Source organism: Anabrus simplex, chromosome 7 (genome assembly GCF_040414725.1).
Source record: "Anabrus simplex isolate iqAnaSimp1 chromosome 7, ASM4041472v1, whole genome shotgun sequence".
Taxonomy (NCBI): domain Eukaryota; kingdom Metazoa; phylum Arthropoda; class Insecta; order Orthoptera; family Tettigoniidae; genus Anabrus; species Anabrus simplex.
The window spans coordinates 285,445,426-285,463,592 of record NC_090271.1 but is presented as its reverse complement, the minus strand read 5'-3'; the positions used below and the strand labels follow the sequence as shown (position 1 = coordinate 285,463,592).

Below are 18,167 nucleotides of genomic sequence, written 5' to 3'. Positions count from 1 at the left end.
AAAATATTCCCCTCACCTAAATTGGCTTTTGTTACTCTCATTATGTCTTTCTATTTCCGCATCGAACTCAGAATCAAAATCAACCATGGTTCAGAACAATATGACCTGCAAATTGATCTCTTTGCGACCTCAAGAACTCGAGGGTTATGAACTTCATGTTGTTGGTCCATATTGAACTGAGATAACATATAAATTATACAGAAAAGTTTTCCACCTATTCAATACATAGTTATATTTACAATGCGTGTATTTACATTACATGGGACTAGTTTCAACCCTCCTCGGGGTCATCAGCCATATTTTATGAAATCCTAAAAAATGTTTCTCAGCAGTAAGAGCATTATGAATATATAATTAACACTATGATGTGTGGTTAAATTAGACAAAGTGCTATGGTGCTCAAAATGTTGCAAATGAAAGTGAAATATTACGAGTGTCATAGGTGAGCAATATATGATACAAAGTACACTAAACACATTAAAAAGTCTGGGTATAAAAGTACAAATGAGATGCTCTGTTATAGATCAACTTGAGTAAAATTTAGACAAATGGTGTTTCAGATAGAATTCAGTAGGTCCTGGTAATATTTTATGGTTGTGGACCGAGTGCTATGGTACTAAGACTGGACAATATAACGTGACACATATAATAAAATTATACAAGTATGTACAAATGTTTGAGATCCTCTCTAGAAGAATCTATGAGGAGTTGATTGTACACTGTATCAACTTAAGCAGAAAATTTGATAATTGGTGTATTAGGTAACCAAGCTATGTTGACATGGCTGCATGGTCGATCGTTGCAACTGTCCAGACTGAATATGAAGTTTTAGAATTCTTCTGGAGTTGTAAGTAGACACTGCGCATGGTGATATTAATGGACAGAACTGTCAGTTCATAGCGAAACCAATGGGACCTATTAAAATTGAGAAAAGTCAGTAAAAAATGCAAAGTACGCGGAAAGAAGAATAGATGACAACAAAGCGAATGGACACTCGCCTTGCGGGGCGGTGTGTGCAGCTTAGCTGGTAGTGTGCGACTGGTGGTGGAAGGAGATACATGGGAGGGGAGGAAGGTGAGGGGCAGGCGCATGCACATTGGGCAGAGTGGTAGAGGCTTGAGAGGGGATGGGGGGTGGTGGTGGTGGTGGTGGTGGTGGTGGTGGTGGTGAGAATTTTAGGCAGAGCTGAAGGGTGTGGGAGAAAGGGTAATTGTTTAGGAAAAGTGCCTTTAATTAAACTTAAAATTGAATTCTGGTTGGCTGAATTATTGTTTCTGAGAAAAGTGATAAATGAATCTAAAAGGATGTTGGGTTTCTCTGAGATTTCATTAAGATTGTAAGATTGTAATTGTAATACACCAATTATCAAATTTTCTGCTTAAGTTGATACAGTGTACAATCAACTCCTCGTAGATTCTTCTAGAGAGGATCTCAAACATTATTTTGTACATACTTGTATAATTTTATTATATGTGTCACGTTATATTGTCCAGTCTTAGTACCATAGCACTCGGTCCACAACCGTAATATCGTCGTTGCCGGGACAAAACCTCCTATGTGATAATATTTTTGGAGATATACTGACCCGCAGTACACACATTGTGAAGAGCGAGAATGCCTTGACAATATTCACACAATATTGCACCTTAGGTGACAGAACATTAGTGTTCAAAGTTCTAAGCTAAAATATTTCACATAGGAGGTTTTGTCCCGGCAGCGACGATATATTACCAGGACCTACTGAGTTCTATCTGAAACACCATCTGTCTAAATTTTACTTAAGTTGATCTACAACAGAGCATCTCATTTGTACTTTTATACCCAGACTTTTTAACGTGTTTAGTGTACTTTGTATTATTTATTGCTCACCTATGTCACTCGTAATGTTTCACTTTCATTTGCAACATTTTGAGCACCATAGCACTGCGCCTAATTCAACCACACATCAAAGTGTTAATTATATGTTCATAATGTTCTTACTGCTTAGAAACATGTTTTAGGATTTCGTCAAATATTGTGTATTGTTTAAATATGGCTGATGATGACCCCGAGTAGGGATGAAACTAGTCTCATGCAATGTAAATACACGCATTGTAAATATAACTATGTATTGAATAGGTGGAAAACTTTTCTGTATAATTTATGTTACCCCAAGAACTACTCCAGCATTTACCTTAGATACCTTTGTTCGTCAACTGTGACACTCAATTGTTCTAATACTGCACTCTGTTTTACTTATTTCTCTTCACAGTGGTTGTTAATTTCAACTTTTCTGCATAACAGGACAACTAGTTATTTGCTTCTTAATATATCAAACATATGATTATAAGATTTAACATCGAGCTATTTATTCGTCTTCACATCAAGATTTTAAAGACATTTAAAACCTAGTGCTTTAAACCTAGTGCTTTAGCTCCACTCAAACTTTCGTCTTGAAATTTTTTAAATATCTTCTACATTACTTTTTGTTCGTCTGTGCATTGCTTTTAGCTTGTACCTTTTGAACAATCGGCTGGTGAAGACCCAGATCTGGGGTCGAAATTGGTACCGTTTGTGATAGACTTGTGATGTAACCTCGCATTACTAAGTGGTTTTGTATTGAATAGGTGGAACCATAATATCTTATTAATTTAATTGTAAACATGTAGGATGTGGCAGTATATTTCTAGATGAATGTTCTCTTGACTATTGTGCAGGGAGTTTTCTTATTCTGTAATTTCTGTTTTAGGTTTGCTCTACATGATATTGAAGCATTTGGTTGATCGATATAATCTGTATTTTGCCTATGGACCATCAAAGATCAGTTCGCGCATACATGTAACTGCTATTAACATAGTTATCTTTTCAATATCACTTCTTCAATTGAGTTTCATGATGTTGTCATTCCTGCGACGAGGATTCAATGATATCACCATCTACTCTCTCATTGGGTTTTGTATCACCGTCTTAATTCTCTCAGCACAGACATTTCTACACTGGTGCAAAGGCTTCAGTCCAATTACTTACAAGGTAAGTGGAATAGCATCTTACAGAGACAGTGATTTGAGGTTGTGAGATTTTTTTTCAATGAAATACCGTATGGAAAAAAAAAAAAGCAACACTTGAAATTCTTTGAACATTTTAAATTTAGCTTTAGCTCATTATTACATGCTAATTATTATGAGACCAGTAATTGTTTTGTGCATGTATTATTTTTCCAACAATTTGAAACTGTGCTTTTATGCATTCAGAGGTCATTTTGAATCCACAACTTGCTCTAGGGTTTGAATATGTACACGAATGCCAATTAATCTCAATGCATAGGTTTGACAAACTTTCTTTTTTTAATGATTTAAATTATTTTAATTATTTCAATGATCTTTTCTGTGGTTTTCTTTTGCATTGGCTACACAACACAGCACATTGATACACCTTTTGGCACTCAATAGCACTTGCAGAATGGGTGTTACCTCCTCTGGCTTGCACCACTGCCTGCAAACTTGTGGGCATGCTGCACATCATGGACATCGGTATCTCTTGAGGGATACGCTCCCATTCCTGAAGTTCGGGGCTCTCAGGAACACGATAACAAACGCTTCTCCCCAATATGTCCCAAACTTGCTCAATTGTTTCGAGATCGAGAGTGTGTGGTGGCCAAACTAGTGGCTGAATCGTTGCATTGCGCAAGTAATGTGTCACAATCCATGCTACATGGGGACAGGCATTGTCATGCATTAATTGAAAATAATCCCCAATAAATGGAGGAAAGGATAAAATATGGTCCTTAAGCATTGGCAAAATGTGCCGGTGTGCGTTCAGCGTCCCGTTTTCTATGAAAACCATCTGTCCTGGGGTTCCATCTGTTAACAGCCACACCATGATGGAACCATCCTGGAATGCCATCCTTGGAGAAGGTGCAGGGTGAATACCTTTCTCCTACCCTCCTCCTTACTTGTTCTCTGCCATCAGGTGATCTTAGGCTGAATCTCAACTCATCTGTGAAGAAAATGGCTCTTCGTTGCTCCTCAGTCCACTCCAAATCCTGATGAACAAAGAGAAGGCATGCTTGCTGATGGTTCCGGGTTAACAAAGGACTCATGGCTGGTGCTCTAGAAATGAGATGTGCTTCAAGTCTCCTTCTCACTGGCCTTGCATTGACATTGATCCTTGATGCCTGTCCCAATTGATTTCGAGCTTCTACGACTGTTGTGTGACGATCACGCAGAACCTGCAGCAGTAGAAACTGATCATTTCTGGTGGATGTTACCTTTCTGCGGCCTTATCCAGCTTTTCCAGGCTTTCGCAGCTCCTTTTGACTTAACAGCATCTGTACTTCATAGAATGCTGTTAGAAACTGCTTGAAATGTCTTAAGAATGCCTTCAGAAGTGCAATTTCATCACAAATCTGTAACAGTTGAGGTAATGGTAAACAGCAGCAATCCAGTCACATACTGATAGCCAGGTTATCAATCAGTCACTACTGATCTGCATTTGGGGCAGTTGCCCAGGTGGCAGATTCCCTATCTGTTGTTTTCCTAGCCTTTTCTTAAATGATTGCAATGAAATTGAAAGTTATTGAACATCTCCCTTGGTATGGACCTGTTATATTATTGCAGGTGTCCTACCATCACAATACTGCCAACAATGGATATTGTGGAGGGGTAAGTCTAACCCGTGTCCGACTCCATGGCTAAATGGTTAGCGTGCTGGCCTTTGGTCACAGGGGTCTCGGGTTTAACCATAATTGGTCAGTTCCGATGGCACGGATCTCATCCTCATCACAATGCATGGGTCGCCTATGACCGTCAAATCAAAAGACCTGCATCTGGCGAGCCGAACTTGTCGTCGGACACTCACAGCACCAAAAGCCATACACCATGTCATTTTCAGTCTAACCTATGAACTTCACCAGAAAAATGCTTGGGAACAAAGAGCCAAAGAGAGGGGGAATTTTCGTACAGAAACTGGAAGAAGACAGTACAGGCAATATCAAATTACTATACAGTGTGATCAAAGGCAAAAGGAAACTAATGAAACCATCCAGGTACTTGAAAATGAAAATGGGAATATCACCAGAAAAGAATATCGTATCAGACTCATCTGTCCTGAAGTATAGGAAAAAACAACCATTTCAATCACCTGAATGTGTCCGAGGAAAAGAGAAACACAGAGCTAGATGTAGAAATCTGCTCAGTTGAACACCTTATCACCTGAACAGAAACAGAAGCAACATTACGATCTATGCTTATGGGAAAAGTAGCCAGTAGTAGATTAAGTAAATGCAGACATGATGAAAGAAGTAGTGGTAAAGGGTCTGCAATGGCTACACAAAGTGCTTAATGGAGTATGGAAGGACAATAAGGTACTTGCAGAGTGAAACAAAGGTGTTATCCTTTGTTCAAGAAAGGGAAAAGGTGAAATTCCACCAACTATATAGGAATAATTCTCCTGCTACATGTGCTGAAAATTCAAGATCTTAAAGCGGAGCCTACGGACCAAGAGAGAACCACAGTTGGAAGAGTAGAAGAATGGCTTCATTAGTATCAGGCAAACTGTGAACCTTGTAATCAGTGCCAGAATGCCTTTGATCACACTGTATAGTAATTTGATATTGCCTGTACTGTCTTCTTCCAGTTTCTGTACGAAAATTCCCCCTCTCTTTGGCCTCTCTCCAGCTTATCTCAGTTCATCTGTTCAAGGTCTTTGTTCTTTGCTTCATCCCTTAAGAGTTCTGATTTTATTTTCTCTCTGTCTCTTTATTTCTGTGATACATTCCTTTCTCTTATGGCTCCTCTCACTCTTTCATTGCTTATAACACCTTGAATTTTTTGAAAGTCGTAAGAATTTTCATGCTGGGCCGAGTGGCTCAGACGGTTGGGGCGCTGGTCTTCTGACCCCAACTTGGCGATCCTGGCTGAGTCTGTTGGTATTTGAAGGGGCTCCAATATGCCAGCCTCATGTCGGTAGATTTCTGGCATGTAAAAGAACTCCTGCGCAACTAAATTCCGGCTCCTCAGAGTTTCCGAAAACCAAGAAAGTATTTAGTGTGACATAAAGCAAATAACATTATTAAGAATTTTCTTTATTTTTATGCATTACATGCAACGTAGAGTATCCTTTTTCTTAACTTTGACTAAAATTGGTTTTGTGATTACAAGTGTCCATTACTCCTGCATCATAGCCAAGTGTTCCTTCTCCCTCCCTTTGCATCATCAATACATGCCTGTGAATATGAGCTCGGTTTGGAAGCATCTGATTTAGTTGAGAAATCAGAAGTTACAACTGTGGGAAAATGAGTAAGCAGTCGTATTATACAACCTCGTTCAAGCTGAATGTTATAGAATTTGTGATGCAAAATGGTACAAGAGTATTGTCATTATGATGTGCAATCATGTATGATTCAATATTGGCAAAATGAAGAACAAAAACTAATGGTAACAAAGAAAACCTGCAAATTAACTTGTGGGATGCGAAAGAAACAACTGCCACCTTGTAACTCATGACATTTTGTGGTTTGAAGCACAAAAAATTGCACTGTACTTCAGTGTTTTGGGGACAGAGTTTGAAACAAGTTGGGGTTGGACAGTATGTTTTATATGGCATTAGTTACGGATAAATTCATTGCTTCGTTAGATAAATAATTAATTTTGGAAAAAAATGATTGAACAAGGTGTATCTTCTTTGTACTTAATAACTGCACCATACCAATCTACATAGTCAAAATCGGTCAGATTATTATAATCAATGTTATTTGCTTTGCGCCCCACTAACTTCTTTTACAGTTTTTGAAGACACTGAGGTACAGGAATTTAGTCCCGCAGGAGTTCTTTCACGTGCCAGTAAATCTACAGACACGAGGCTGACGTATTTGAGCAGCTTCAAATACCACCAGACTGAGCCAGGATTGAACCTGCCAAGTTGGGGTCAGAAGGCTAGCGCCTCAACCATCTGAGCCACTCGTCCTGGCAATCGCATTATTATGACCACCTGCTAGAAGTGCCATCTGCAGCACGTAACCCATGTCATATGCCCTGTGATGTGGGTTGTTGGAGTGGGTGTGTAATGCATTCAACAGGCTGGCTATACACATTGCACTTCTGCTGTCATGGGTAAGAGAAGGGAATAAACAGTTGCAAAACAGGATTATCATTGGCTTTCGGGCCAGTAGGGCAGCATTTTGAAAGTGTCCCTGTATTGTGAGTGGATGAATGGCATCATTGGGAATAACTGTTGTGGAAACTGTGGAGTTCCATGCGCCATTGACATCCGAGGTGAACGTTGACTGCGACTGTGCGTGAAGGTCAACCGACAGGCTACAGTGGATCAGCTCGGTGTTGAAATGAACCTAGAGGCATCCAGACACGTAGCCCTCCCAAAATAATGTTCTAGGCATGCTATTGAGATGTGACTGTTTTTTCCTCTGATGCATTGTCAGCAGCTATATGTATGATGAGGGAATTGTGAATTCTGTATTTACAGCAGGAGTGGAGAACACCAGTGTCATCAACACAGGGTAGTCCCCAGCGAGATTCCTCCATCCGCTTTGTGCCAGATGTATTGCAGTCAACGCATTCTCGGCAGCCAGACATGGTCACTGTACAGAGCCCAGTCGAAGGTCTTTCTGTCTTGCAGCGAACATATGGCACTCGCAGTGGGACAAGTGATACTTTGGTCTCACCGGATGCTATACTTTCTTTTGAACCAGGACCCATCAATGCCCATGACCAGGTTCTTCTCTACCAGGATTATGATGGTTCCAATACTGAGGTATAAACATGGCACTCACTTGGATAATGTTTTATTATTTTGCACTGAAAAATTCTGAGCACCAGCTGTTTGTAGTAGGCAGGTGAATGAATACTCCTGAGTGAAGTATGCGTTTTTACAAATGGTGTAATACATGATTAGTTAAGCATTATTAAAATTACTTCTAGTTACTTTTGAAAGAACCATTGATTCTTTGGTACTTTTATTTTTCCTTCTGATTAGTATTTGTGAAGATTTTGGGTAGTTTTCATTTCTATAACCCTGAATGTTTTCAAAGATAATGTTAACTTTGTAGACATGTTTATTGTGAAAGTATTACTTATTTCATATGATTATGGTTCTGGTTGGGCTCAATTGAAACTGTAAATAAGGAGTGGATCTTATAGCTGAGCACAAATTTTGATACAGTACCATCTGGATATATTTCAAAAGGTTTCAATCGTTCACCTACTTTTGGAAATGAATTTTAAATTCTGAATCTTGTGTGAATTTTGAAGGTCTTCGTGTCAAACACTGCTGATGAACTTCTTTTTAAGGGAGATCATTTTGTATATATGATGAGGGAATTGTAAATGCTAGTAATCTAAGGAAAAATTAGAAAGTAATTTATCAGTTTTAAATTATTGTGAATTCTTGATTAAAACTAAATTTTACTTTTTGTCCCTCTCAGAGTGATAGACAGTTTGGTAAAATGATGGTAGCAAAGAGGGAAGACTGTATTCAATTTTCACTAAATTTCTTAATCTGGATCTTGTCAAGCTGCTTACGAATCAGCCAAATGTTCATGAGAACTACTTTGTATTAAGATGTTGAATAATTTTATTGTGTATTTCTTCTGTTGAAAGGATTCAGTGCAAGAAACTTTGCAGTGTATGTTTTAAGTGATCTTTTAAACTACTCGCTATATTACAAGGACTTTAATTCAGTTGACAATGAATATGAATTTTAAAAGTGGCTAGATTTTTAGAGCCTGGCTGTTCTGTCAGTATTTTTGAAGTCTGCCATGAGTGCATGTACCGTATTTCATAAGGAATGCATTGGTATATCAGTGTGTTTCTCCAGTCTGCCTTAGCTGGTTGCCTTTTCCTATAACTTCATGAAAATGGGAAAAGTTAATTTCAATTTTATTTTCCTTATCATTGCTTTTTAATTTAATTTAAATAGATTTTTAGTTGTGCTGGATGTTTCTGTAGAGCAAGTCATCATTTTATCTGTACCATTGAAAGTAACATTTCCTGTTCCTAAAATAGCATTACCAAAGAGTCTTCATGTTAACCCACCTCATGATCAAACATTGACTTTTTAAGGCTAGTTTGTGTTAAGATCTATCAGTACTTGAGAAGTCCATGGTGGGGAATTTTGTATAATGTTGTTCCTTTTTCTGAAATGTTTCCACTGCTTTTATGTGCATGATTAGAATTGTTTGCTAATATGTTACCAGTCTAATTAGCAATGAGGGGAAACATGGCAGCAACATGTGTCTAATAGTGCATGTTAACATAATATAAATATGATTGAAGGGCATAGGTATGGAATATGTAATTGCTGATAGCAGAAGGAATGTTGTGAAGTTGAAGGGCCATTTCCAGTGGCATATTTAGCAACTGCTATGGCTGAAATCTTTGCAAACCTTGACTATAAAATTTACTGTATTGCTGAAGTGCAGTATTTATTTTATTTTATTTATTTATTTATTTATTTATCTATTTATTTATTTATTTATTTATTTATTTATTTATTTATTTATTTATTTATTTATTTATTTATTTATTTATTTATTTCAATTTTCACATCCATTGCTAATCATTCAGGCACATTATCTAGGGTTCTGAGAAATATTGCATTGCAGCATCAGTTAGATTATTTAAATATGTTAATATGGATGTTTTCAAAGCATTACTACCATTGTGAAAGACAGGCCATGTTACAAGTAGAAGTTGCAAGTATTGACTACTCATCATATTGCTTACTACAAACTGAGAAATATTAGTAAATTACTTTAATACTGTAGGGTTGGTATCATCCTTGCTATAGTCAATGTAATTTTGTTTAGCAATCATACTGAAGGTCTATAAAATCAAATATGAGCATCCAATTTACTTGATATTTTGTTGTTATAATTACAGTTAATGTTACACTTTTATTCTTTCACAAGTTAAAATTCCCAAAACAATGAAAATATGTCTTTCCCTGTTTATTCTCTTAATAATATAAAGCTGCGGAATGCTTTAGAAGTTGTCGAGGAATATAAAGGAAGTCATGGCGGAGAAGTTCTTAACTTCAAGACTATTTCTTAATATTCAGTAAAAGTCTGTATGTACCACTTTTCTTCTATTACATTTAAATTTAGGTTGTTGAATTCAGAGGAGTATCTGATAGAGGTTAACTAGTAGTATATGAATTTATTCACTTCTAATATCCATGCAATGTGTGGAGAGAAGGTTCATTGCAAGTCTCTAGTCATATTTGAGCGTATGTAAAGCTCCTAAAAGTATATTCCTTAGGATTGTTTTTGTTACAGTTTATTAATATGATTGGAATGTAATATTTCATTCAAGGAATTCAAATTATATACAGTAAGTGCTACAGTTCTAACATACATGGAGCTCAGAATGTGTGGCATGAGGAGATAATGCCTTGTTAATAATAGATGTCATATAAGCATGTTTAAAAACACAACAAAAATCAAAGCTTCTTACTGGTTATCTTACTTCAAAGCTATTAAGAATATCAGTAAATTATAAAGCTGCTGTCAGGACTTGCCTACTTATGGCTGTGAGAAGATTAGTAGAGTTTCCACTTTTTTTGAAAGTATCATATAAAGCAATTTATTCATAAAATCAGAAAACATCAGATTTGTGATTAATACACTTTAAGTAATACTTTGATTTTTAAACTTCAGGGTCTATCTACCATTTTGAGTAATCTTTACAAATTCTGTAGGAAGAGAAGAAATAGTTACTATCTTCATGAATTTCTCTCCTTCCATATCAGTAGAAATAACTCAACCAAACTACTAACAAATGAAGGACCCACAGCATATTGGCACTGCAATTCAAGAAGTGGATAGAAAGTGGTGACGTCATGTAGAGCCTTCTTTAAGCCAACCAGTTATTTGATTTCTGGTCATTCTCAGAGCCCATGTTGCTGCCATCCTCATGTTCAGTTTCAATAAACCATTTTAATTCATTGCAAGTTCCTTACAGGCCATTGTCAGTAATAGTTTGTGTTGGTTTCCCTATGTGTATATTTTGTTACCATATTTATTTGTGTGACTAGTCATTTGCATAGCTGGACAATGAATATTTTGCATTTTGCTACTAATGGTTATAAGCAGTTTGTACAAAGTTTCCTCCAAATGGTGTTTTAAAAAAGTTTCCTTTATATGGGCATAAAATAATGCAATTGCTTTTGCACCTTCAGCAATACACAGTCACTTTGTCATGCTGTGGTTAATACTTCTGTAAAATATCACTCAACTCTTTGAATTTAGCGTTTCTGTATTTGCCTAGTTTTTATAACAAATATGTTGTCTGTTTTATAAAATATATATATGGAGATCTATTTCACACAGAAAGTATGTAACATTATTTGTGATATCATGTTTGTGACTTTACTTTAGTCTATTAAAGAAACAAGATGAGTTTCCACAACCTCAGCAACAGTCCTGCCACGCAGTGATTTCTGGTTGGAAGCAGCACGTAGCACTCTTTCTGGGCTTTGGCTCTCACTAGACCTTGAACCTTTTTTAGTACTACTAGTTTTATTTTGCTTTAAGTCTTTTAGAGGAACAGTTTGTCTAACAGTCAATCCACCAAGAGATTTATCAGGGGCATGCTATCTACTTTTGCAGCAACTCTTTCACATTCCACTCTCTTAGGGGGAGAAGGAAGAGTGTTAACACTATGATCTTCACGTTCTGCCGCAACCCTTTCTCGTTTCTTTTGGTTAGGAGATCAGACGATAGGCTGAGACTCTAGATTTGCTTCACCTTTTCCTTTCTTATGGTTAGATGACATCTGCAATTCAGATTTTGCAGCTGTTCTGCCTGGTCTTGTGTGATCTGAAGAGTTGGGTAATTGATTAGGCTGAGATTCAATTTCTGCTGCTACTTTACCCCTTGTTTTTGTGTAGAGAAATTTCTGGAGGAGGTTCATCTGTACTTTGCGATTTAAGTCCAGCACCTACAGCAGCATGTCTGCCTCACCTCACCTTATCTGGTTAGAAGAGTTTAAGGTAGATGTATTGAAAAGGTGGAATAAAAAATCACAACATTGTAAGCATACTCTCCTCTTTCTCCGTGAAGTAGAGCCTTCTGTAGGCTGAATATCAAATTTTTCTTCTCCCCTTCTTGTTCTTTTCTGTTTGGGAGATTTCGAGTGCTCTCTACTGGTTGGCTGAGGTTCTTGTTTTGTTGCAGCTGCTCTTCCTCATCTTTTAGAAGTGTCTGAAGTTGAATCACTTGTGGACTTACTAAAGATTCACCAATGTTTTACCATGCTTTCTCTCTTCAGGAGATTTTGATAGAGAACTATTGGCTCCGTGAAATTTGTCAGTCTGGGCAGCTGCCCTACCTCTTTTTTTCTGGTCACAAACGACCGCCTTGTTAACTTTTCTTTAGGAATATCAGCACCCAAAGCTCCCATATTCTCAACAGATCTATCAACTCCAGTAACAAAGGTTCTTCTAGCTACTGAGTGCCGAATTGTCTCCGTACTTCCAGAATCTGATGTTGACAGTCTAATATGGTCCTTGAATTGACATCACTGATGAAGGGAATGGATATATTTCCTGAAACATGTATGATAAAATAAATAATTTCAATCATTAAATGTGTATTGACAAGGTGTACCCAACATAAACTATTTTTAATAATTTCTTTAATAGATTCAGACAAGTCAATACAGGATCAAATAAACATCTATTATGGTTAAGTTTATCAACAGTTCCTTGGTAACTTGAGATTCAAGCTTCTTAGCAATACCTTTCTTTCCCCATTTTTCAGGTGATCTCAATATGGATATCCCAGAAATCTGTATATCATTTTCTCCAGAATTTTCTTTATTCATGTCATGAAGAGTATCAAGAAAAAATTCACCAGCAGCCAGAGATTCAAATTTACCAGCCATTCTTCCCCCTGCAAGTTTAATGAGGGTGGCAGTTGCCTCAACACGTCTTGTCTTAACAGGTGATGCAACCCGAGAGTTAATTCTGACATAGTAATTTCTTCTGTCTCAGCAGCACCAATTTTGTTTGTGTTACTAGAAGTTTTACCATGGCCCTTGTTGGTTTTAGTAGCTGAAGCAGCTCTAAATGAGCTTTTGCTTTCCTCAACATTTCTTGAATCTCCTAGTTTTTTTATACGAGACTTATCTGTCGAGGATTCCTCAGCAGTATTGGACTTTAGTTCAACACGAATTTCGTTCTGCCTTTTCTGAGCAGGTGACTTTGCGGTAGATATCTTAGAACTTTCAGGATCTACACTCTTTGCAGCTACCCTTCCCAGTCGAGTTTTGGGAAGAGATTCCTGAGCTGACTGATTGTCAGGTTTAGAGGATGTTCTTCCCCGTTTCTTTTGGGCAGAAGTAATTTTGGTAACCTGCTGGTTCTCCAGGTTAGTAGTTTCAGTGTTTACCTCAACTTGCTATACAGGAGAGTTAAGTACTGTATAATCTTATTAGACCTAGTCTTCGATTTTTTACCCAACTTGTTAAGATTATCCTGGTCAGTGATTAGTTTGGTTGAATTTGTTTCCTAGCCATCTGTGTCCCCACGGGTCTTCCGAACATCACATAAGTCAGATTTGAGTTTAGCTCCTCGATCTCTCCCCAACAACTACTTGACGCCCCGAACATCACTCAAGTCATTTTTTGGAGATCGTTGAAGTTGAGGAACACCCAACAACTTCTTGACGCCCCAAACATCACCTAAGTCATTCTTTGGAGATTGTTGTGGGTTTGGATCCCACTGGTGTCCGGTTGGCCATTTTTGTTTTGTACTTAACATCTCTTCAACACGTACTAAATGTATGTAATACAACCTAATAGGTTGAAGGTTGATTTTGATTACAATGCGGTCGTGAAAATTCTATATTCATTGAAATCAAATAATGTTTCTGCACTCGTGTCTAATAAAGCACTTGCAATGTCATGGCAAGTATCCACGCAACACCATGAAAAGAAACCTCTTTTCTGAGAAGTGCTGAAGACCAGTATAGCTCTGGGAAGTTCTCAGCCAGCTCTGGACATGTTACTACATCTCTGAAGTTAACAACTGTTGTTCCAAAATCCTTCCGGTTTAACTATATTGATTTCTCGACAATGAATTTGACTTCAGAGGTCACAAAGAGTCCAAGAAAAGGATGCCTCTCTTGTTGAGAAGAGTTTTTTTGTTCTATTACGATATGCAGGACATGGAAGTGCCCTCTCATAATACTAGGCTGAGCATTAACACTCCTTTGAATCTGGTTGAAGAAAGGAAGCAGTTTCATGATTCTGAAAATTAATTGGCACCAAAGCAGGCTTCTAGAAAATCAGATGCCAGGAGAAGCCTTGATTCACCAGAAGAATGCAGAGGGTTTTGGCCAGAATCTTCTAGTAATGAAACTCCTAAAATGGACATGACTGGAAGAGAGATAATAAAGAGAAAGAGATAAAATGGACATGACTGGAAGAGAGATAATAAAGAGAAAGAGATAAAATGGACATGACTGGAAGAGAGATAATAAAGAGAAAGAGATCAAGCAGTAGGAAAAGCATTGTTGGGACACCTTCATCTGCTGAGAAGATAACTCCTGAGAGGAGTTCGGGTGTTGCTGATGGAGAGAGGAGTGCTAAGAAAAGCCTTACCAAGAGACTTTCTTTTTCTGAAAAACTTAAATCTTCAGATTCGGAATCATGCAATGAAAGAATCCACAGAAAATCAGGTGTTCGAGAAAGCCTTGTTTCATCAGCAGGCACTAGACAGGAACTTTCAGCTGCTATAAGTATTGCATCTTCAGATTCTGAAACTCCTACCAGAAATGTGTCTGGGAGGTCAGGTGTAAGGAGCCTTATTTCTCCAGGAGAACCTTTAAGTGCCCTGTCACATGTTGATATAACTGTCAGATTCTGAAAATCTTGACAGAATTACCTCCAGGAGGTCAACTGCTGGAAGAAGCTTTATTACTGCAGTAGAATCGTGAAATGCTCTGTCACCTGTTGAGATAACCGCATCAGATTCTGGGAGTACGGAGACAATTCAGCACTCAGTAGATAGAAGAACCTTTGTTACTGGAGTTGTTAGATCTGTTGAAAATATGGGAGCTCTGGGTGCTGATACCCTTAAAGAAAAGTTAACAAGGCGGCCGTTTGTGAACAAGAGTATTATTGTGCCTGTTGAAAGTCATTCTGCTTCAGATACAGAGTCTCGAGTGGAAATTCCATCTAAATCAAATTCTCGAAAAAGTAAAAATAAAATGTGAAAAATTCCCTCTAATTTTATGAAAAATATGATATAAATTCTGCCATGTTTGTTCTTCATTTTTAAACATGAACATAATTCTAATTATCGAAAGTTTTCTTCGATGTAGTGTTACTTCGGCCACTGTGAATGTTTTTTAAAAACTTGCAAAATGCCCAGTATCAACAATCACAAACAAATTAAAACGATTTATGGTGAAACAGATGTATAGTGATCAAATTCACTTTTTCCCCAAAGAAGAAACTATTTTATTTAGCCTAAGCATTCAAGCATCGTATGATATTACAAATTACATGTTGCATTGCATAAATATTTGTAATGGTACAAAATATAATAAATAAAAGGTACGGAAATCATAAAGCCAATTGAATGGAGAGAAAAGGCGGTCGGAAAAGAAGCAATCTTGTAAACTATCCTCATAATACACTGTCTTCTAAATTAGAAACTACCTGGGCCGTCAGTCAAGTCTTAAATGTGTATCGTCCATGTCAACTGATATCCGTCTATTTACCATTGAAAATAGAAACTGTCTTTCCCCTCCCTGTCGGGATAAACTTCCCCATTTATTGTTATTGTGCCTTTATTAATCTCTTCTAAAGCGTTCTTGAAGTAAACAGGATTGTAATTACAACATCCACGGCCACGTCATGTTTTCCTGTACGTTCTTGTCATGGCCGAAGTTACCCCGGAAGAGGACAACTTTTTTCTCAAAACTATTCCCTGAAAAAGCTATTTGAATAAAATGCATCAAATTGTGTTGATCAGTTACCAGACGAACTTACATTTTGACTGCATAAACCACTGGAATGGAGAATCGAATGCTGGGGCTAGAGAACAGTTTGTTTTCTGCTGTTACCAGAGAAGACAATAGTCAGGGCTGCGAAAAAAATCGATTGACTCAACAATGAGCCCGCCATTGTTATTTGGATTACCAAGTGTTGATATAGCATTCTATTGTATGTGCATTTTAGTTGTTGCAAGTGGTTTATCTTTTCCAGTATAAGAGGCAGGAGAAAATTAATGTTGCTATTCGTCAGTGGCCGAAGTTACCCCACTTTATGGTATCAGTTCAAAAAGCCGTACAAGTTCATCTCATAGCGGTAGGAAATGGTATATCGACATGTTATTGGACGAGAAGGATTTTCCTTCCAGTAAGCGGCGTTCAACTTCCATGAACAGCATTAGTGCTTTCTTCTTTTTCTTCTTTCGAATAACCCATTTGGAGGGTACGGTGAATCAGCTTTGGTTACTTTTCATTGTGCGATTTATTGACATACTGACATTCTGCAATTTATGTATGCAAATTGCACTTGCACATTTGTGCGCAATTCCAAATATATATACTGTATATATATGACAAATGTGTTACTCCTAATTCAGTTACCATTTTAAAAAGTTAAGGTTTAGCATGAAAGTATCGGTAGGTGGTGATGTACATTGTGGATTTTTTCAGATGATGTGTGAATAGGCAGTTTGGAAGATATAGGTTTGAAATTTTTTGTATTTACTGTAAATGTCTACTAAGGCTTTTAGAAATGTAATGATCTTATTTATTGATACTACTTAAAATATTTATTGTGCTTGTTTGATTTTTACAAAGTTATTTATAAGAAACTTAATAAAGAGGTTTTAAACACAGTTTTGTTTGTTTCTTAACAAAAACACTCCTAGTAATTCTTGGTATTTTGTTACAGGAAATATATTAACTTATGCTATTTTAGCAAATACTTGAGCAAAATATATTACAGTAAAACCTTGTTAAGACCTTTCTGCAGGGGACAAGGAAAGAACGTGTTACGCAATAAAATGTACCGGCTATCCACAATTGAAGTTACGGTATTCAGCATGGTACAACACAGGTTGTAAGGATTGTAGGAGTCTGAAATTTTGTAGATACACTAACTAAGGAATGCGCTTGCGAATTATGCTGCAAAAAGTTTTAGTTCCAAGTTTTGTCACCAGGTGAAAATATAGCTCTGTGAGCAATGGTAGGGGTCACACAAAAGAGGCAGGAAAGATCAAACAAATGATAACGGTGGTTACGGGAGGTTTATTGTCATTTATGGTTACAAGCACTGTTCAGTATGGCCTCTGAACTCAGTAACATGCTGCATTCATAACACGGCATGGTCGACAGTTGCCCGCAGCATATTGGGTGAAATCAGAGCGACATGTTGTATGCTAGCCTTTAGATCAGGCAGAGACCGGACATGTCCCTAATAGACATGATCTTTCAAATATCTCCAGAACCAGAAGTCAAATGGATTTAGATCGGGGGACATTGAAGACCATGCATCTGGAAAATGGCTAGATACCGGTAATCTGGTTGTTACTGAAGGTTTCCTGAAGCAATTGTTTCACCTGGTGAGCTATGTGTAGTGCTGCCCCATCTTGCATAAAAATAACAGTGTGGTCACAGTTGCGTTCCTGCAAAGCTGGAATCACGTGTTGCACAAGGAGGTCCCTATAACGTGTAGATGTCGCTGTACACTTAACAGCGCCACGAGGAGTCAAAAAAAAAAAAAACCAGCAGACCGAGAATGAAGGAGTTTGTAAAACTATACCAAACAGTATAGCTGAATGCAATGGTTGTTCCTGCACAACGCTTGGAGGAGTCGAACCCATATGAGACAGTTCTGTGCATTACTGCATCCTCCAGAGTAAATTGCGCCTCGTCAGTCCACAGAATATTCCCCGGCCACATGTTGTCCACTTTCACACGCGCCAAAAACCGAAGGGCAAAGTCGTGGTGTTGTGCAACACCTTGGGGTTTCAATTTGTGAACAGTATGAAGTTTGTAGGGATACCAGTGTAAAATGTGCTGCAAAATCTTGTGAACTGTTGACTGGGGGTAGCGATAATTCACGTGACACAGCTCGAGCACTGGTTACAGAATTGGGAGAATGTGCTGCACGGTGCGCCACAGCTACACAACTTCATTAACATCCATGGGGATGGGC

General features: G+C 37.7%; 1 protein-coding gene across 2 annotated transcripts in view; it reads left to right on the top strand.

Moving 5' to 3' along the window:
- Tmem63 (transmembrane protein 63) overlaps positions 1–18,167 on the top strand; it is a 264,066-nt gene that overhangs the window by 239,008 nt on the left and 6,891 nt on the right. The window contains exons 15-16 of one of the 2 annotated variants that reach the window (XM_067151701.2): positions 2,729–3,009; positions 7,459–7,746. In XM_067151701.2, the coding sequence (XP_067007802.2) occupies positions 2,729–3,009; positions 7,459–7,746 (569 nt within the window). Of the gene's footprint in view, positions 1–2,728; positions 3,010–7,458; positions 16,846–18,167 lie in introns of those variants that run through there. The other variant, XM_067151702.2, reaches the window with a different exon arrangement.